General features: G+C 32.4%; 1 protein-coding gene across 6 annotated transcripts in view; it reads right to left on the bottom strand.

The window, feature by feature from the left end:
• LOC126886681 (GTPase-activating protein skywalker) overlaps window positions 1–22,556 on the bottom strand; it is a 400,554-nt gene that overhangs the window by 24,874 nt on the left and 353,124 nt on the right. For all 6 annotated transcript variants that reach the window (XM_050653674.1, XM_050653672.1, XM_050653670.1 and 3 more), the window contains one exon: window positions 13,529–13,746. In XM_050653674.1, the coding sequence (XP_050509631.1) occupies window positions 13,529–13,746 (218 nt within the window). The remainder of the gene's footprint in view (window positions 1–13,528; window positions 13,747–22,556) is intronic.

The raw sequence follows: 22,556 nt of genomic DNA, 5'->3' as shown, positions 1-22,556 counted from the left end.
CCCTAACTACACTCCTAATTAAAAAATGGTCTTCACCTTTCTGTAATTCCTTTTATATTTGTACTATCAATACAACCAAGAAGTTTGACCCATTTAAAAGGCCTAATTTTAGAAAAATTGGAGTTTAAAGAAAATTTGTTTTTTTGCAATTTCGTATTTTTCGTAATTTTCTTCAAAATATCTCCGAAAATACTAGAGATACGAAAAAAAATGATAGATTACTGAATTGTAGCTTTTTTCATAACTAAAATTTTCTTGTACATAGATTTTCATTACAGTGAATAGTTAGCCAGATATAGCTGTTTAAAACCTCTATTTACGAGCAAACACCCCCTTATCGAGCCGTTTAATTAAACCCACCCCATTTAAAAACTAAGGGATCTTACGGAATTTAATTTACATAGTCTTATAGCTCTTCAAAAATCCTACAAAATATTTTTGAAAAAACTTTTTATCGCCAAAAATAAAGGATCTATGTTTATAAAACGATTTTTTTTTCGAAAAATTGGAATAGTTCGCTTATAGAGCATTTTCAATGTTTAAATATAATACCACAGAACTAGTTCGTATACTGGAAGATGACTAAAAAACTATTTGTATTTGTATTTGTACATATTTGCAAATTCGTATTTTTCTGTAAATAGACGTTTTTGTAATTCTTTAATTCTGCTTTTTTTGTGTAGGTATAGATCTATTAATTTATCTACTTATAAAAATTGCAATGTTATTAAGGGTGGTTTTTAAGGGTTGAAATATGATATCATATCCTTTATCATAAAACAATCATTATTTAACCAATCAAAACCAAATTTTACCTATATTAAAGTTTACAATGTTTGTATATAATTTTTGACAATAAGGGGTAGTTTACACCCCTAGAAATAATCAACGCCCTTGAGCATGATATAGAATATGAAGTACAGGGTGAGATGATCCTAATCTCAAATTTTTATGTAAATCGAAGCAAGCCGAAATTATTCTTTTAGGACAAGCCTATTTTTTATATTTAGCTCCAACAAGGGTGGTTGTAAAGGTTGAAAGATTATGATATTATATCTTAAAGCATAAAACAATCATTATGTAACTAATAAGAACCAAATGTTGACAACATTAAAGTTTAAAATGTTATTTTATAATTTTTTACAATTAGGGGTAGTTTTCACCCTTAAAAAACCAAAAGTGTACAAAGGCTCAATATAGAAAATGAACTAGAGGGTGAAATGAGCCCAATCCCAAATTTTTGTACAAATCGATGCACGACGAAAAGATTGCGAGGTTTTGCCATTTTTTCAGTTTCATTTCCTCGACTAATAATTAATTAAAGTAATTTATAGGTGAAAAGCTTATTCGATTCGGCTTCAAATTTTGGGATTTTTGTGGAAGTAGTGGATATTGGTAAAATTTTGACTTTTATACATATGTATATTTTATAAAAATAGCAGTTCCCTAGCTAAACTTGACTCTAAGTACAAGAACTATAGCAGGACGATTGAGATCATCAACATCTAAAGTATTAATCCGGGAGCAGTCGCCCTCACTTCTGTAACGTGAACACAGTGAACAGTCGCGTGTTAGATTTTATATCATAATACGAATTTAAATACGAATTTACAACAAATTTTTATTTTATAGTATTTTTATTTACTTGCTATGTTAGAAATATCATTTCTAACAATTATTAAAGCTAATTGGCTCTCCCCAAAGTCATAAATTCCACAAAAAGAAGAAGAAGAAAAAGAAGAAAAAAAACCTACGCATTACTACACCCTTCCTCGAGGCACTTACGAGTGGAAAGTTATGTTGCAAAATTTTTTATCAAGTTATCGCGAAAAAGGATAAAATGTTAGATTTTTTCTAACGGCGCGACTGCTCGCTGGTTAAAGGACATAAAAGTAGACGGCGAGGAATACTTCTTGGAAAAATGTGAACAGCAGAGATGAAGTCTAAGAGAAAATTGCAAACAAACGACTTACCCAACATATTGTGGAAAATATACTGTATTATATTGCGTAAAAATTGTTTTGTATATCACAAAATAATATATATTATGGACCGTTCACTCTTGTTAGAGTATAGGTCGCTCAAATACTATGAGCTCTTTTAATCCTCTACTATCTTCCTCCACTCTCTCCGGTCCTGAATCTTTTCTCTCCAGTTTGCAATTTCCATCTTTGATATATCGTCTAGCAGTTGATCTTGCCATCTTATTTTTGGTCTTCCTCTTGGTCTATTTTTTACTGGTTTCCAGTTCATTATCTTCCTGATCAGTTCTTCTACCCCTCTTCTTTGTGTGTGCCCAAACCATCTGAGCCTTTGTGCTTTAATGAATTTTACTATATCTTCTCCTTAATTTATATAATTTATTATTTCATGGTTCATCAGCTTTCTATATTCCCCTGTTTCTGTCTTTATCGGGCCATGTATTCTTCTCATAATTTTTCTCTCAATTATTCTTAACTTTTCTTCGTCTTTTTTCGTAAGGCACATTATTTCTGCTCCATAGGCTATCACTGGTCTAATTGCTGCTGTATATATTTTTGATTTTGTTTTTTTTTGCTCAGGTTTTTGTCCTTGAGTAGTCGGTGATATTTCCAATATACCCTATTACCTGCTTTAATTGTTTCGTTTATCTCTATACTCCTTCCGTTTTTGCCGTCCACCTCCAAAACAATACCTTATTATACAGGGTGTTTCATTAATAATTGTCCATATAGTAACTGGAGAAACCTTAGCACAAAATATGAAGATTTAACCTAAAACACTTAAATAAAATGTGGTTTCTTACTGAGTTACAGGGTGTTTTATCTAAAAATTTAAAAACTATTTTTGCTCAGAATTTTAAAACTATGTGAGGTATCCTTTTCATACTTGGCAGAAAGTATAGGTACTGTACAAACTACTAAATTATGTTAAACAAACTTTTCTGGCTATTACCAGAGGCGTACGACAGGGGAAAGTGAATGGTTGACCCTTTCCAAATTCTACGCCACTGGCGAAATTGCTATTTTAGATCAATTTTTGGATTTTCCAATACTTTCTATGAAAATTATCTACCCTTCATTCGTAACGATAAAGTCATTAATTTTCGAGATATTTAAAGTTAAAAATGAAACGACACGGTTATTTTGATTAATGTATTGTGTCGCTTCATTTTTAATTTCAAATATCTCGAAAACTAATTATTTTATCGTTATGAATGATGAGTATATTATTCACATAATAAGTATTAGAAAATCAAAAAATTACACTAAAATAGCAATTTCGTCAGTGGCGTAGAATTTGGGAAGGGTCAACCAGCCACTATCCCCTGTCGTACGCCTCTGGTAGTAGCTAGAAACGTTTGTTTATCTCAATTTAGTACGGTGTACAGTACCTACACTTTCTGCCAAGTATGATAAGGATACGCCGAATAGTTTTAAAGTACTGTGTACAAATAATTTTTAAATTTTAATCATGTGAATCATATCATAAATTAATCAAAATAACTGTGCCGTTTCATATTTAACTTCAAATATCTCGAAAACTAATGACTTTTTCGTTACCAATGAAGAGTATATTATGTACGTAAAAAGTATTCGAGCATCTAAAAATGACACTAAAATAGTAATTCCTCCAGTGGCGTAGAATTTGAGAAGGGTCAACCATTCACTATCCCCTGTCGTACGCCTCTGGTAGTAGCTATAAACGCTTGTTTATCACAATTTAGTAGGGTGTATAGTACTCGCACTTTCTGCAAGGTATTAAAAGGATACGTCAAATAGTTTTAAAATGCTGGGAAAAAATGATTTTTAAATTTTTGATAAAACACCCAGTAACTCAGCAAGGAACCACATTTTATTTAAGCGTTTTAGGTTAAATCTTCGTATTTTGTGCTAAGGTTTCTGCAGTTACTATATGGACAATTATTAATGAAACACCCTGTATTATTAAGGCACGTATTCACTATGTTCGCGAAACAATTGCGCTTCGTGTTCCCTGCAACTGCTCCAATGGATACGGCACCCGCTTCTTTACATATAAACCGCCAAAAACTGGAGCACTGGGACGGAGCGCGCACCGTTGCACGATCCGGGAGAGCGAACGTATCCCCTATGTGGAGCAGTTGCAGGAGCGAGGAGCGCTAACATAGTGGATAAATACCTTAAAACTCAAATAAAAAAAATGTTAACTTCCACAACTGTTTTTAACTAACTAACTACCTCTAGTCCTGTCGCCAGGGGGGGTACAACGGCCTCGTTAATTCAGATGGACTTACTCAAGTTTTTTTTATGTATTTTGACCCGTAGAACACGAATTTTTTGGGTAACAGTTGATCCGGATGTCGATAAGATTGTTATAGACCAAGAACTTGAGGAATCAAATAACAGCGATTTTTGGCAAAACAAAACAATATTTTGTATTTTTTGGGCCATTTTAAGTAAAAAATATTTCTACAAGTTTTTTCGTAGGATGCACAGTTTTCGAGATAAACGCGGTTGAACTTTAAAAAAATCGAAAAATTGCAATTTCTGAACCCGAATAACTTTTGATTAAAAAATAAAATAGCAAGTCTGCTTACCGCATTTGAAAGTTTAAGTCAAATTATATCGGTTTTGATTATTTGCATTGGTAAAAATTTATTTTTTTATTGTTTAACAAAGCTATAAACACGTAGGGTTTCCCGTGCTTTTACATGCGTTTTACCGCATGTAACGTAGAAATAGTCTTGATTGCACTAGTACCTATTCTACCTACTCGTTCGATTTTAAATGAGAAATCATAGAAACATCACTCACGCACTAGTTGTTTGTAGCTTTGTTTAACAATAACACAATAAATTTTTAGCAATGCAAATAATCAAAACCGACATAATTTGACTTGAACTTTCAAAGGCGCTAAGCAGAATTGCTATTTTATTTTTTAATCAAAAGTTATTCGGGTTTAAAAATTGCAGTTTTTCGATTTTTTGAAAGTTCAACCGCGTTTATCTCGAAAACTGTGCATCCTACTAAAAAACTTGTAGAAATATTTTTTGCTTAAAATGACCAAAAAAATACAAAATATTGTTTTGTTTTGCCAAAAATCGCTGTTATTTGATTCCTCAAGTTCTTGGTCTATAACAATCTTATCGACATCCGGATCAACTGTTACCCAAAAAATTCGTGTTCTACGGGTCAAAATACATAAAAAAAACTTGGGTAAGTCCATCTGAATTAACGAGGCCGTTGTACCCCCCCTGGCGACAGGACTACTCTCCTACAAATGTTCCTCAGGTATATCATCTGGTCCAAATGCTTTACCTTTGTTTATTTTTTAAAGTGATTGTGAACAAGTTCTTTGTTTGTTATTTTAGTGATCATTGTTGTTACGATCTTAGTTAACTCAACTAGTATGTCAAATTCTTTATTTACACATCCATATTTTTGACATACTATTCGGGAACTATACCCTGTTTTTAAACTAGGAAGAGTAATTCAAATTTATCGCGCCGTAATGCTTGTTTGTAATTGGTCCAACCTCAGCCAAGTTTACTCCACTCTTATGAAAATTTGGCACTATAGACATTTATGTCAAATTTACAATTACAAATTTTGACACTATTGGCATTTCATCGGTTAATTAAGTTATATCAGCGATTTTTTGTCTGTTTCTGCGTTAGCGCTGTTTCACATTATAAGAATTTAAACGTGCGAGGGTTAGAACTAGCGTTACCAGGTGTCCCGATTTGCGCGGGACGTCCCGATTTTCAGGGGTCTGGGGACGCGTACCGATTTGTACCTGATCGGGACACTAAATGTCCCGATTTTTACCCACGAAAACCTATTTCAGGAGGACTTGCAGTAAATTTTATAACTAGACTCGCGATCATAAAAAGCGGGTCACTCGATGAGTTATTCAAGTTAGATTTCTTCGAATTTTCTAAACCTGCTGTCCGATTTGAGTGATTTTTTTAGTATGTTATAGCCTTATTCTTTAACAATATCGCCATAATAATATTGTTGCTAGACAGGTAAACTATCATTGTATACCGGGTGTAACAATCATACTGTGTTTCTTCCTCAAAGTTCGAAACACCCCGTGGAATGTTTTAGCATAGATAAAATATTGAAATTAAAACTCGATTGTAGCCTTAGGCTTTCTTAACATTTTCTTTTTTGATTTATTTGTTTATGTTGGATAATAAAAAAGTTAGGCACCTTAACAACTAACCAAGTTTTTCATCAATACAGGGTGTTTCTAAATAAGTGCGACAAACTTTAAGGGGCAATTCTACATGAAAAAATAATGACCGTTTGCTTTATAAACGTATGACCGTAAATTCTTCGGTTTCGAGATACGGGATGTTGAATTTTTTCTTACAAACTGACGATTTATTTATTGCTCTAAAACCGGTTGAGATATGCAAATGAAATTTGGTAGATGTTAAGAGGTAGTTATGGCGCATTTTTTGACCTACAATTAAGAATTTTATATTCACCATTGGCGTGCATACGGGTAATATGACCCGTATGCACGCCAATGGTGGATATAAAATTCTTAGTTGTACGTCAAAAAATGCGCAATAACTACCTCTTAAAACCTACTAAATTTCATTTGCATATCTCAACCGGTTTTAGAGCAATAAATAAATGGTCAGTTTGTAAGAAAAAATTCAACATACCGTATCTTGGAAACGAAGCATTTGCAGACATATGTTTATAAAGCAAACTGTCATTATTTTTTCATACAGAATTACCCCTTAAAGTTTGTCGCACTTATTTAGAAACACCCTGAATTGATGAAGAACATGGCTAGTTATTAACGTGATTAACTTTTTTTATTATCCAATATAAACAAATAAATCAAAAAAGAAAATGTTAAGAGAGCCTAAGGCTACAATCAAGTTTTAATTTCAATATTTTATCTATGCTAAAACATTCCACGGGGTGTTCCGAACTTTTAGGAATAAACACAGTATGATTGTTACACCCGGTATACAATGACAATTTACCGGTCTAGCAACAATATTATATAGCGATATTGCTAAAGAATAAGGTTATAACATACTAAAAAATCACTCAAATCGGACAGCAGATTTAGAAAATTCGAGACATCTAACTTGAATAACTCATCGTGTCACCCGCTTTTTATGATCGCGAGTGTATGTTATAAAAACAAGGCACTCCTAAAAGCGGCAAAATCGAAAAAAATATAATTTTAATAAAAAATTAATAATTTACTTAATCTATGATTTTTTTTGTAATTTCGTCTGAATATTATTATTATGTAGGACTAAAAAATACAGACTATAGAAACACCTTGTAGTTCAGTAAATGAACGGGAAATACGGCGATACCGTGTAATTTTCAGGATCAACTCCGAATTGCATGAAAATTTGGACGGCTTGTGCCGTTGGTTGCTTTTACTCGGGGGTGAAAGTCACCCCTAGTTGGGGGTGAAAAACCGCTCGTTTAAAATAAGTCCGGAGATGGAAAAATTGACTAATTCTAAGCAATTTTAATTCTATAGAATTTTAACTTAGTTAATACTTTTTGACTTATTTACGATTGAAAATGTTTCTTTTCGACACAAAAATCACGTATTCAGGCGATTTTCAAAATAACTCAAAAAGTATTTAATCGAAAAAAATATTCTTAGCAAAAATGTAGTATAATATGAAAAAATGAAAAAAATTGTGAACTCGTAAAGTCTATAGGCCTAGCAAAAGCAAAGTTGTAGCTCATGAAAAATACGTTCTTATTCGTCAAATTCCAAATCAAATATTTCAACCTGAATAACCAAGAAATGAAGCACTTTTCGGGGAAGCCCAATTAAAAATTTTTTAATAAAGCTTTATTTTTATGTTTTAAAAAAGTTTCTAGGATCTAAGCGAGTTATGCTCAAAATCAAGTTGACTCCTTTTTTTTTGGTAAAAAAATCGTGAAAATCTCCCCCTACTTAGCACCCCAAATTAAATTAATCGTTACCGCTTTACAAACAATTTACTTTACTTATGTATTTTTAACATGGTTGAAAGGGCCTGAACGAGTCACTAATCACAAGTCTATGCAAAATATGAACAGCCATATTTTAATTAACCAATTTTTGTCTTACAGAAAAACAAAATGAATCTATCATATTTATAAAAGCAAAAACTACCTACTTTTTATTCCTTGAGATTTTTAGTATCCGTAATACTTTTCAAGTAACTTTGAAAAAAGGGCATTTTCCAATACATTAGGAATTTTTTTTTATTATAAAACCATTTTTTTTTCAATACTAAGCACTCCCAACTGGTAAACCTTTCAGATCGTATAAACAATACACAATACTACCAACATAAAGTAAATGGTAAAGCGGTAACGATTAATTGTATTTACGGTGCTAAATAGGGGGAGATTTTCAAGATTTTTTTTTATCAAAAAAGGGGCCAACTTTATTTTGAGCGTAACTCGCTTAGTTTTAATGCTGGAGACTTTTATATAAACCAATATTAAAGATTTTTTTAAATACTTTAAAAAATTATAATAGGGTTTGTCCGAAAATTGCTTAACTTTTTGGTTTTCAAGTTGAAAAATTCGATTTGGAATTTGACGAATAAGAACGTATTTTTGATGAGCTACAACTTTGCTTTTACTGGTTTTATAGACTTTCTGAACATACAATTTTTAAAAGCTACATTTTTGCTAAGAATATTTTTTTCGATAAAATTACTCGAAAAGTACTGACTTAGTTTAAAAATTATATAGAACAAAAGTTTTTTAGAGTTAGTCAGTTGATCTATTTTGGGACTTACTTTAAACGCGCATTTTGTTACCCCCGAGAAGGGGTAACTATATCTGTCACCCCCCAGTAAAAGCAACCAACGGTACTAGTTTAACTTTGAAGTAGACAGTACCTAAGTAGAACCTTAAACCATATTTTCAATCAATTCGGAATTGACTCTGCAAATTACACTCCAAAACGGTCATTTACTGTGCTATTGTTGTTTATTTGTCCCGATCTACAACCCTAAATCCCGATTTGTTTTTGCTTATGTACCGATTAAAAACAAATCGGACCTCGCAACACTAGTTAGAACGCACGACGACATTCCAATGGTGGCTCATGTAATCATATGGAGCCTTTCTCACTAGACGGTGGTTGGAACGTTCGGCGAAGTCGCCGTGTTTATGCCGTCCTTCGCTTACAACAACAAACGGCAGCCGTGCCGTCTTTATGCACTCAGTAATATAGGGGACTTAATACATCCTTTCATATGATACTGTCGTTCAGTCGCACGAAGGTAGTTTCTTTGGTACATTATTTTCATTTACAGTGGCTGTTTGAAGTAGGTGCATATATTTTATATTATGATGTCTCAGATTGATAGTGAAATATTAATAACATTCATTGAAGCGAGACCTGTTCTTTGGGACAAAACAATAGAAATATGTAAAGATATAAACTTGACCAGAAATGCTTATGTATGTAATGGCATACACCATAAGGCATTCTGCACACGAAGCGTATCGTCATAGACGCGTATAAGTTTCGTCATGCAGCGACGATTCCCTTGCGCCTTAAAATCCGCAAACGATTCGATTTGCAAGCGGCATGTGATCGTCTTGTTTTAAGGTTTTCCATGCTCTTACAGTAGTTGCAAATATGTTAAGTGATGAAGAGGACTTACATTTGTTAAATTATCTTCGCCACCGCAAAAAAAAGAAAGAGGAAATTTTGGGTGCATCCTTATATCTACAAAAACTACAACAGAAAGTTATTTATTGCCGCCAAAGAGTTGTCGGAAGATGATTCTAAATTCCACACATTTTTCTGGATACTCTTGTTTGGGTATTATTATATGAACACTCATAATTTTCAATCAGTTGGACAAATTTTAATATTTAATCCGCCATTCTCATAAAGTTCCGCCAAAAAAGGTGTTCTAACACTCAAGCGTACTGCAAGCTACTGACATCGTTGTACGCCTGGCGGATTGAAGCTTGTCTGCGTTGACGATTCCGCGCCGCTTACGCTTCGTGTACAGTATTCCATAAAGACACAAGTGAGCAGCACGAAAGCGTATGCCTTTCGTACGTCGCATCTAATACGCGTCTATGACGATACGCTCCGTGTGCAGAATGCCTTAATAGTGTATGCCGTATGCCGTGCACTTAACAGTGAATTTGACGAATTAGGTGATAAAGAAAAAACACATTTGGTAAGTACAGCAAAATTATTTATATGTTACTGATAACAACAATAATTAAAACTGCTAAGTATATTATAATAAAGTTTATTTTACATAGTTGCAATTAACGTTGAGTATAGAGGGTGTTTCATCAATATTTGTGAATAAAAAAATATATAAATTGTATCTTTTTGCGTTAATAGGATGGACACAATGAATTCGGTTCCTCTTATTTTTCTTTCTTCGACGATAAAGTAACCACAACGCTATAATTTGATTTCGCTCCATATAATATAACTATACTTTTTATTCTACGAAATTATATTTAGTTTTATAGGGTAAACGACTCGGTGAAGACTGGAGTAGGGCGGCGTCACGTCTTGTGTGAAATTATCTAAAACAACATTTAAAACGAGGGGAACAACATTTAAAATTGAGTGGATGACAGACTCTTTTAAATTCTGTACATGAAAAACATATATTGTAATGTTGTTCTGAAGCTGTTTCCTTGTGGAATTTTTGTAATAAACTATTCTAAATGGGAAATAAGCCTCAATTTAACTAAAACAATAATTTTATTAACGTTTCGACGCCCAAATCGGATGTCGAAACGTTAATAAAATCATCTTTTTAGTTCAATTGTGGCCTATTTCCTATTTAAAATAGTTTATTACATAGATTGTATGAGCTAATTAGATGAGCTAATCCAAGATCCCACAAATAACTTAGTAGAACAACGATTATAAAAACAAATTAAGACTTTTACTTAAAAACATAAGAAATAATAACTGGCAAAAAAGAAATTGCAAATGAATTAAATACGAATTACAGTACATTAGGATAAAAGTATGGACAAAAAATACCCATTTGTAATTATACATCGTAATGGTATATATCAGACATCGTATCATGTACCTACCTCAGCCACAAAGTGTAAATAAAAATAATATACCAAACAACACAGCAAAATATCTTCGTGCGACTCAATTCTTATTGCGTGAAAAGGATAGGTGCGTCAAAACTACCGCACGGGAAAACCCTCGCACGTTCAAAATTCATATAATGTGAAACAGCACTTATTCCTTAAATTTTTAGATTTGTCGTCTGCTTTTATATATAAAAAAGTTGGTTTTAGAATTCTTCAGCGACGTATTAGTATAATATAATATTTGGATTACCGTCGAAGGCCCACATGATCAACTAAAAAAGAAGATTTATTTGGTAATTTTTCTAATGACATTATTGGGTGTGAATCTGTTTTTTGAGTTTACTCCTCCTAATTTAAAAACAGGGTATAGTATAATACACTCGCGATCATAAAAAGCGGGTCACTCGATGAGTTATTCAAGTTAGATGTCTCCAATTTTCTAAACCTGTTGTCCGATTTGAGTGATTTTTTAGTATGTTATAGCCTTATTCTTTAGCAATATCGCTATAATAATATTGTTGCTAGACCGGTAAATTGTCATTGTATACCGGGTGTAACAATCATACTGTGTTTATTCCTAAAAGTTCGGAACACCCTGTGGAATGTTTTAGCATAGATAAAATATTGAAATTAAACTCAATTGTAGCCTTAGGCTCTCTTAACATTTTCTTTTTTGATTTATTTGTTTATGTTGGATAATAAAAAAGTTAAGCACGTTAATAACTAGCCATGTTCTTCATCAATACAGGATGTTTCTAAATAAGTGCGACAAGCTTTAAAGGGTAATTCTGTATGAAAAAATAATGACAGTTTGCTTTATAAACATATGTCCGCAACTGCTTCGTTTCGGAGATACGGAATGTTGAAATTTTTCTTACAAACTGACGATTTATTTATTGCTCTAAAACCAATAGAGATATGCAAATGAAATTTGGTAGGTTTTAAGAGGCAGTTATTGTGGATTTTTTGACATACAATTAATAATTCTATATTCACCATTGGCGTGCATACGGGTATAAACATTTTAGATACATCCCGTATGCACGCCAATGGTGAATATAAAATTCTTATCTGTATGTCAAAAAATGCGCCATAACTATCTCTTAACACCTACCAAATTTCATTTGTATATCTCAACCGGTTTTAGAGCAATAAATAAATCGTCAGTTTGTAAGAAAAAGTTCAACATCCTGTATCTCGAAACCGAATAATTTGCGGTCATACGTTTATAAAGCAAACGGTCATTATTTTTTCATGCAGAATTGCCCCTTAAAGTTTGTCGCACTTATTTAGAAACATCCTGTATCGATGAAGAACATGGTTAGTTGTTAAGGTGTCTAACTTTTTTATTATCCAACATAAACAAATAAATCAAAAAAGAAAATGTTAAGAAAGCCTAAGGCTACAATCGAGTTTTAATTTCAATATTTTATCTATGCTAAAACATTCCACGGGGTGTTTCGAACTTTGAGGAATAAACACAGTATTATTGTTACACCCGGTATACAATGACAATTTACCTGTCTAGCAACAATATTATTATGGCGATATTGTTAAAGAATAAGTCTATAACATACTAAAAAAATCACTCAAATCGGATAACAGGTTTAGAAAATTCGAGACATTTAACTAATAACTCATCGAGTGACCCGCTTTTTATGATCGCGAGTTTATTATTTTCGTTTCAGATATACTTATTCTGATTAAATTTTTTTGTTTTCTTTACTCCATTTTCGACCATTTTCTATTTATGGTGTAGGGCTACAATTAAACAAAATTTTACTGGCACTATAGGTACATTAGTGACATACATAGGAGTATCTTTGAAGAATTCGGTCCAAAATAAGCGCTTTGACGAACGTCTAAAAAGGTTGACATGAAAAAATAAAGGAGATAGAATTCGCAACGGAGAATATAATATCAAAGGAGTAAATAAATAAATAGGAAATAAATCTATAACAGAAAAAATACAAAAAAAAAACAATTTGGTAGACAAATACACATTTACAATGGTAAAAAATTTCGGAATTGAGAAGCAAAAGAATCGGAGAAGAATTTTTCTTTCCGTCCCATTCCACAACTTTTTCTTTTTAGTTCTTTTCTTCGATGCAGTTTTTTGTCTGTAGTAGTTCCTATTTTCCCTCTTATTTTTTCTTCGAATTAGCCGTATATTCGTAATTAATTATTTTTAGTGTAATCTTATATCTGCCTACTTCAACGTCACTCAAACATCATGACGTCACCATATTCTTGCGTAGTATATCGCACTGAGCAAAAGGACCTGGGTCCTTAGTAAAATTTCCTAACCGTTTTTGGTATCCGACTTGTTGTATAACGTATCTCGGATATTCACAAATCTTACTTTAAACTGCATCTATTCTAGCTATATTGTGTACCGACACTGTTTTCAAGAATGTTACATTTTTGAAACTCAAGCAGATTTACTTTGAGCTGCATCAAGTACTTACCCTCCTCCAATTGTAATCATCTTGGAATCAGCCGCCATAAAAAGTTCTGCGCCGTGTTGAACCTTGTCCACCTCCATACCAACCCAAGGATATTTCGCTCGTTCTGGATATAACGAAAACAGAAATGTTTCTCCCGTGCCGAAATACGCCTGTCTGTTACCCCTATCGTCTTTTATATTTCTCTCGACCCAACGTGATGAACAGTACGCACCGAATACCTGAAAAAGTCAAATAAATACAATGGAAAAAAAAAACTACAAACGTTAAATTTCAAAAATATATTTAATTTCCAGTCTCTAGAAAAGGTTTTCAAAATTTCTCAGTACATACTACCTATACTTTTGTTGAATATATTTTGATACAATAAATTATTTTCTGAGTTTGAACTATCACTTCTATTAGTTTGTTCAAATGAAAAGGTACAAAACGTCGTAACTACGTAATCGCAAACATATTAACTTTAAGGCATTTATTGTTAGGTACTAAATCTTAAGTTAACTTACATCTTACATTACTACATACGTAAAAAAGAAGAATCTGCTTTACAGCGATAAAATTGATAAACTACAAAACGTTTTACAGCGTTTTGAATATACGCGTTCTTTTTCACTTTCTCTGCCGACCAAAATAACCTCGGACATGGCTCACTTATTCCTGAGCTATGAACCAGAATACATCAAGTCTGATCCTTATACCTGCGTATTACGACTCTACAATAGTATGAGAAAACAACTGTAAACATGAAAATCCCTAGATAGGGACTTTTTTTCGCCTCATGACCACGTTTTCAGCATTTGGAACCACTGTGCCACAGTATCGTTTCGTACCTTTCAATTTGAACAACCTTAGTAAATAACCCAATTTAGAATATTACTTAAAGATCTTACAAACCAGTGGCGGCCCGTGAGGTAGTGCCATAGAGCCATGGCACTACCTTGCTAACTATGCAGAAACATATTTTTTATCTTAAAAACATTTTCATGCCTGTTTATTTTTTTTTGTGAATATTTCTCTTTATTTTTATAAATTATATCAAATCTGGCAACTGTGTAGCGCAATGCAAATCTACCGACTCTGGCCACCCACAGCTGACTGGATAAAGGATGAAAATCATAAAAATCCCAGTGCCGAACGGCATAGTGGCTCGTGAGAAAAGAGAAAGATTGTATGAGCATCCTGTGTAAGTGACAGAGAGAGAGAGCGGTATTGCACTTTTAACATACGTTTAAATTGGAGTCTCCGTGCCAGGCTCGAAATCTCGAAAAGGAAGTTAGTGGATCTTAAGATACAATGTTTTAGATCTACATATTTCTAGTTTCTTTACGCGTTCGCTTGACGCTATTGTGTTTATTGTCTACTACTGTATTGTATATTTGTGTTTATACTCTACTATATTTTTTAATTTGTAATTATTAGTTAGTGCGTTGTGATCGTGGGTGTCGTAGGTATAAAAATAATATTTTGATTATTTTCTACGTTTAATTTATTTATTGACAATGAATCAAATTAGTATATTAAAAAACTCTTTTGGTGGTTTTTCGTTAGAAAAAAAAACTACAAATTAAAGAACTCGGTCGGCCTTTACCCGATTTAAAAATTGAAAAACAAAGTGGAAATGGACAAAAACTTCGCTGTCGTAAGTTTAATAAAATTATTTATGATAAAAATAGCTGGTTGTGTGGTTGCGAACAAACTAATAAACTCTTCTGTTTTGTATGCGTTTTGTTTGGAGGTGACGAGACTTGGTCAAACAAAGGCACCGATGATCTTGTACATATATGGCAGAAATTGAAATCCCATGAAAAATCTAAAGTGCACATGAATAACGTTTTTAGCTTTTCAATGCTTGGTAAGTTAAATATAAAAACCCAATTAAATTCAGCTTATCGTGACACTCTAATTAAACATAATGAACAGGTAGATAAGAATCGATATGTCTTGAATCAAATCATAAATTGTATAAGGTTTTGTGGAGCTTTTGAGTTAGCTCTAAGAGGTCACGACGAAACGAAAAATTCAGACAACAGAGGCATATTTAAGGAGCTGGTCAATTTTAGCGCTGAATTAGACAACGACTTAAAGGTTCACATTCAAAGTTCCAAATCTTTTAAAGGTACATCAAAAACAACACAAAATGAACTACTGGAGTGCATGTTAGATGTTTACCACGAGGAAATTAAGAAAGAAATTGAAAATTCTCCTTATGTTGCAGTGATTGCCGATGAAACCACAGACGTTGCTGGTGAATTTCAATTAGTTATAGTCTTTCGATATTTGTGTAAAAGACGACCAGTTGAGAGATTTTGGAGATTTTACGTGCCGGGCGGACATGATGCTAAGTCAATCGCTGAATGTATTTTGAATGTTTTAAATCCATTGTTAAAACATACTCCAAACAAATTAATCGCTCAAAGTTATGATGGCGCATCTGTTATGAGTGGTGGCTTAAATGGTGTGCAAAAAATTATTAAGGAGACATATCCTCTTGCAAATTACGTTCACTGCTATGCACACCAAATGAATTTAATTATGACAAGTGCATGTTCCATCAATAAGCAGGCTAGGATATTTTTTTCTAATTTATCTGGTTTGTGCTCATTCTTTTCAACGTCCCCTCAAAGAACAAAAATTTTGGATGAGGTGGTTAATCGCAGGTTGCCAAAATCTTCCCAAACACGTTGGAATTTTCAATCACGAAGTGTTCATACTGTTCATGAAAATAGAAAAGACCTCATTGCAGTTATGGACATTATACAAAGTACTTCACGTGATTTGTCTTCCATTAATCAAGCAAATGGTTACAAATTAAAGCTCCAGGATAAAGATTTTGTATTTTGGCTATTTATTTTTAATAAAATTATGCCTCACGTAGAAATTATTTTTCATCAATTGCAAAAAGTATGCACTGATTCTGTCAAAGTGAAAAAAGATTTGGAGAATTTTGCAGCAGCAATTCAAGGTATAAGGGAGCAAATGGACGTCATTATGGATAGTATTCAAGAAGAAATAAACACGTCACAGAGACAAACCGATAATGATGAACCAATAAAAAAAAGGCGCGAATTGAAGAGGACAGGCCCAGCAGAAAACGGGAAGCCTTAGAGATATGCGATGCAGTTTTGTTGCAAATAAAAACAAGGTTTACCTTCTCCGGACATTTAGTTGCTTCTCATTTATTTATGTCAGAGAAGTTTTCTGCTTATAAGGATAAGTTCCCCGAATCATTTCTTAATGAAACATGCACACAATTTTTATTTTTAAACAAAACTCGACTTAAAACTGAATTACAAGTATTGTATCAGCGAGACGAATTAAGTACTACCTCTGGGGCTGTTCCGTTATCTGTTTTATTAAATGATGAAGGTTTAAAATGTACATTTGAAGAAACCGTTAAACTTTTAAGTATATTAATAACCATTCCCATGTCAACATCTGAAGCAGAACGTTGTTTTTCAATGCTAAAACGAATTAAGACATTCCTCAGAAATACCATGAAGGAAGAACGACTAAGTGCTTTAGGTATGCTGTCTACAGAAAGACATTTTGTAAATGGCATTGACAATTTTAATAATAAAGTCATTGAAAACTTTGCCTCCAAAAAAGAAAGAAGGATGGACTTCACATATCGTAAACTTTAAAAGTGATATTAAATAACTTTGTGCGTGTGTGTAAATAATAGAATAGTGTTATTTTTATAATTTTCTAAATAGGCTCTAGAGACCATATCGTAACAACAAACTTCAAGTACATCAGCAGTGGTAGGAAGAATGAAACATTGACAGCATAGGATTAAAGGACGTGGTGGTCGGATGAGTGTGAGAGACGGAAGCTGATGCGTGATGACGAGCGACTGAGAATCGGGCAAAAGAAGGACATCGGGGAGAAGTCATGCCCTAACGGGCGATTCCACACTGATGTCCTAGTATGAGAGGGGTGGGGTTTAGCTGGTCCCGGCCACATCGGAGTTACGGAGGGCAGGGAGGTCCGATTTAGGGCCAAACTGGTCGACGTGACACTGATGAGGTTTCAGCTCAGGAACCCAGCACTGTTGGAAATGTTTACCTCCGACGTCTGTTTGCAGATTCCCCACCTAGTGATGAAAAAAACAAAAAAAAAAAGTACATCAGCAGTAAATACTGGTGGTAAGTTGAATTTATTTTATTGCTAATTACTTAATTTACGGAACTGTTTTGATAAATTTTGGTAAATTTTTTGGCATCCCAAAAATAGTAAATATATAGATATAAGATAAAAATATCTGCGCCTATTTTTTTTTTATTTATATTTTATATCCTTTTTGACCATATCGTAAAACCGCCACAAAAAATTTAGGCAGCTGCCCGGATTCTGGCACTACCTTCCTAAAGTTATACGAGCCGCCACTGTTACAAACTATTCGTCAAATACAGCTTGAGAGCCGGCAATTTTGCCAATTTGTGGCACTATCTTCCTGCAAATGTATTATCTACAAATAAATTTTTTATTCACCTTTATAATGGCTATAAAAATAACCAAAATAAAAACCTTATGAGTATTTTTTTATTGAAGAAAATATTTCGACTACGTGATAACCCACTAAAAATACATTCTAAATCATTTACCTTGAAGATAATGTATGGATAAAAAGTAAAATATTTTCCTGATATCTCACAAATTCATCTCTTCATCTGATCATAGACGAGGTCAAGTACTTAAAAAATCGAATAATTACTATGTATTTTTTTTGTAAACAAGTCTTACAACGTGCTATCAAGCAATAACCCTATGTACTTGTGTTTACTGGAACAACATGGACATAAAGAAATGATCAATTTCGATATAAAAATTAAAATAGCAATAGCAACTTATGGTTTGTTTACATGTATTTTTCAGAAGTTTAGCCTATCTCTCAAAGATAATGTTAATAAAACGATAGAAACAGAATTCCTAACGACTTGGTTAGAAAATGAACATACAATGTAAATAGTAGTGCTAGTTTTTGCTAACCTAATTTCTGAAAACGAAGACTGAACAAAGATATGTGCAGACAATTTTTTTTCGGTTTTTTGGATCATTCCAAATAGAAAACATTTTAAGTGACTTTTCTCTAAATGTAATAGTTTTCGAGATATAAGCGATTGAAAATTTAAAAATTGCAAAATCTATGTGAAAAACCGAAAATTTCAGTGTTACCAATGTACGTAGAATATTCTATGAACATCGATTGATGAAATCCCGAAAAGCTTTTTGCAATGCCCTTTGTCCCTTTCCAAACCCCTTTGTTTCTTAATTGCTAATCAAGCGGGCGAGACACTATTTTCAACCGTTGGATGTATAATATGTAATATTAATCGGAAAACATTTTAAGTTTGAAAAAAATTGTTCAAACAATTTTTTGACCCATTTTTGAAACTGGCAACATGTAAATTTATTAATAGGGAACCTTTTCAATACGCCAGTCAATGGGAGCAAAAATAGGATATTACCTCCGAATTCTATCCTACTGCATGTAGTTCAGAGAAATAAGGAAAAAAATATCGTGTTGGTGACACATCCCCCTCCAGGCTGAAACCAAATTTTTCAAGTAATATGGTCATCTATAATAATAACCTAAATGTTTCCTGCAGCCGATTTTGATGATATACATAGTTATAAACAAATGAAGATCAAAAAAAGGTAAATTTTCGCTTTTTTCGTCTCTTACTAAAAAATTGGGCATTTTAAACAAATTTGAGAGTAATAAACTCATAAACCGTATAAAAAACTTCAATATGGCGTTCGCTGAATATGTCTATCCTTATTGGTTACTTAGAAAATTGCCAAATAAATCATAAATTTTGAGTTTTTATAAATATTCATAACTTATGTAAAAATTAACTTAGAACCTTCTTATTACATGGAATGCTGAGACTTATGGTGCTTAAATTATACCCTAAATTCCAAAGCAATTGGTCAAATAGTTTAAAAGTTATTTAATTTGTTTATCCAAAATTAATTTTTTTTGCAACACTGTAAGTCAGAAAATGATGAAGTTACAGTAATATTTTGGATAGTTTATGAAAGAAGAAAATTTACAGTATTAATTTAATTAAAAAAAATGACAAAAAATAATTATAGATATTGCAAAATAATTTTGCAAAAACATGTGAATTAAAAAAATGGGGGGGCTTACTTTGTCCCTAAATGTCCTAGAACAGTTGTTTTTCTTTCTAAATGTGTATAAAAATTCAGTCTTTCTAAATATGAAAAAATAATTTTTCTACGGGTAACGGTTAAAAAGTTATTCTAATTGTTTATAAGTAAGCAAAAAATGGACATGTTTTTGCAAAATAATTTTACACTGTTTAAAATTACTTTTTGTCATTTATTTTTAATTAAGGTAATAGTATAAATGTTCTTCTTTCATAAACTGTCCGAAGTATTATTGTAACCTCATAATTTTCTGACTTATAGTGTTGCAAAAAAAATGAATTTGGGAAAAATAAATTAAATAACTTTTAAACTATTTGACCAATTGCTTTGAAATTTAAAATATAATTTAAGTACAAGAAGTCTCGGCATTCCGTGTAATAAGAAGATTCTAAGTTAATTTTTACCTAAGTTACGAATATTTATAAAAACTCAATATTTATGATTTATTTTGCAATTTTCTAAGCAACCAATAAGGTTGGACATATTCAGCGAATGCCATATTGAAGTTTTTTATACGATTTATGAGTTTCTTACTCTCAAATTTGTTTAAAGTGCTTAACTTTTTGGTAATAGACGAAAAAAGCGATAATTTACCGTTTTTCGATCTTCATTTGTTTATAACTATGTATATCATCAAAATCGGCTGCAGGAAACATATAGGTTAATAATATAGATGTCCATACTACTCAAAAAATTTGGTTTCGGCCTGGAGGGGGATGTGTCACGAGAAAAACCTTATTTCTCTGGACTAATGGATTTTAATGAAATTTTGGGAATAGCCTCTACTTATCTCCTAATTCAAAGGCTACCCTATGCCGATATGTGCTTTTATCTGGGTGGTTCCCACCCCTTCTCGGGGGTAGAAAATTTCTTGGTTAAAATAACCAGGGAAGTGGCTAGAGAACTTAATTGTAAGCAAAAACTGTTCTATAATTTTTTGAAGTTATACTTCTTTACGATAGAGAGTGAAATTTTATAATTCCCTGGCGCATGCGCGCACAGACAGTATGTAGTTCGTTGCTAATCTTTCAAGATAGGTATGTTATATATCAGCGCAAATAAGTCATTAAAAGAATATATTAGTGTTTTTAGTAAATATATTTATTATAATTTTTGTGTCTTTGGATTTGTCTTCCTCGGTAGTAAGATAATAAAATATCTAGGTATAACATTTTTATACTTCACATTGTGATCTATTTAGTCCTGTCGCCAGGGGGGTACAACGGCCTCCTTAATTCAGATGGACTTACCCAAGTTTTTTTATGTATTTTGACCCGTAGAACACGAATTTTTTGGGTAACAGTTGATCCGGATGTCGATAAGATTGTTATAAACAAAGAACTTGAGGAATTACATAACAGCGATTTTTCGCAAAACAAAACATTTTTTTGTATTTTTTGGGTTATTCTCAGCAAAAAATGCCAAAAAATGGTCTTATAAGTTTTTTCGTGGGATGCATAGTTTTCGACATAAACGCGGTTGAACTTTCAAAAAATCGTAAAATTACAATTTTTGAACCCGAATAACTTTTGATTGAAAAATAAAATAGCAATTCTGCTTACCGCATTTGAAAGTTAAAGTTAAATTCTATCGGTTTTCATTATCTGCATTGCTAAAAATTAAGTTTTTATTTGTTAAACAAAGTCATAAACACATAGTGTTTCCCATGCCCAATGCATGCGTTTTAATGTACGTAATCTACGTAGAAATTGTCTGTATGCGCGCCTACTCGTTCGATTTCAAATGAGAAATGCATTGAAAACATCATTCAATCACTATGTTTTTATAGATTTGTTTAATAATAAAGAAATTAATTTTTGACTTGAACTTTCAAATGCGGTAAGCAGAATTGCTATTTTATTTTTCAATCAAAAGTTATTCGGGTTCAAAAATTGCAATTTTTCGATTTTTTGAAAGTTCAACCGCGTTTATGTCGAAAACTATGCATCCTACGAAAAAACTTGTAAAAACATTTTTTGCTTAGAATGACCCAAAAAATACAAAAAAATGTTTTGTTTTGTGAAAAATCGCTGTTATGTGATTCCTCAAGTTGTTTGTTTATAACAATCTTATCGTCATCCGGATCGACTGTTACCCAAAAAATTCGTGTTCTACGGGTCAAATTACATAAAAAGAACTTGGGTAAGTCCATCTGAATTAAGGAGGCCGTTGTACCCCCACTGGCGACAGGACTAATTTGTCACCGTGTTGTGTAATTATATCCGAGATACTATATGTCACTTACAAGGGGCTGGATAGCTTGGTTAGTAGAGCATTGGATCAGAGATCGAGAGGTCCCGGGTTCCAATCCCAGATGATTCACATTTTTTTTTAATTTTTGGTTGTTTTAATAAATTTTTTTTGAAAGTGGTAGGTAAGAAAGTTAGTTTAATATTTAAATAAAATACAACTAACCTGTTAAGTATATTATTTATTTCGTTGAAATTATATAATAGAAGTATAACTTCTTACGTGCGTACAAAGTACACGCACATTCTTTTTTTTTTGAAAACTCAATATTTTTTGAGTTATTCGCGGTTGAAAATTTGCCATTTTCATTGAAACATAACACCTTTTTGAAGGTTTTTTGCAAATATATTAAAAACTATGCATCTAACTAAAAAAACTATATAAAACATTTTTGTAGCTTATAAAAACCAAAGAGACTAGTTTCTTCATAAATCTTCTAGTTATGATATAAAAAGAGATATGGTAGGTGAAAATAGTTTGTTTTGTTGGTGCATGCTCAAATCGTTGTATTTAACTTAAAATAACAGACAAACGGTCGATTTTAGGTGTATAATGTTACCAACACCTTTTGTAGTTCTTAAAACGATCTTTAAAATGAGCAATATTA

This window comes from Diabrotica virgifera, chromosome 6 (assembly GCF_917563875.1).
Source record: "Diabrotica virgifera virgifera chromosome 6, PGI_DIABVI_V3a".
NCBI lineage: Eukaryota > Metazoa > Arthropoda > Insecta > Coleoptera > Chrysomelidae > Diabrotica > Diabrotica virgifera.
The sequence above is the reverse complement of the archived record's forward strand: the minus strand, read 5'-3'. Positions and strand labels throughout refer to the sequence as shown.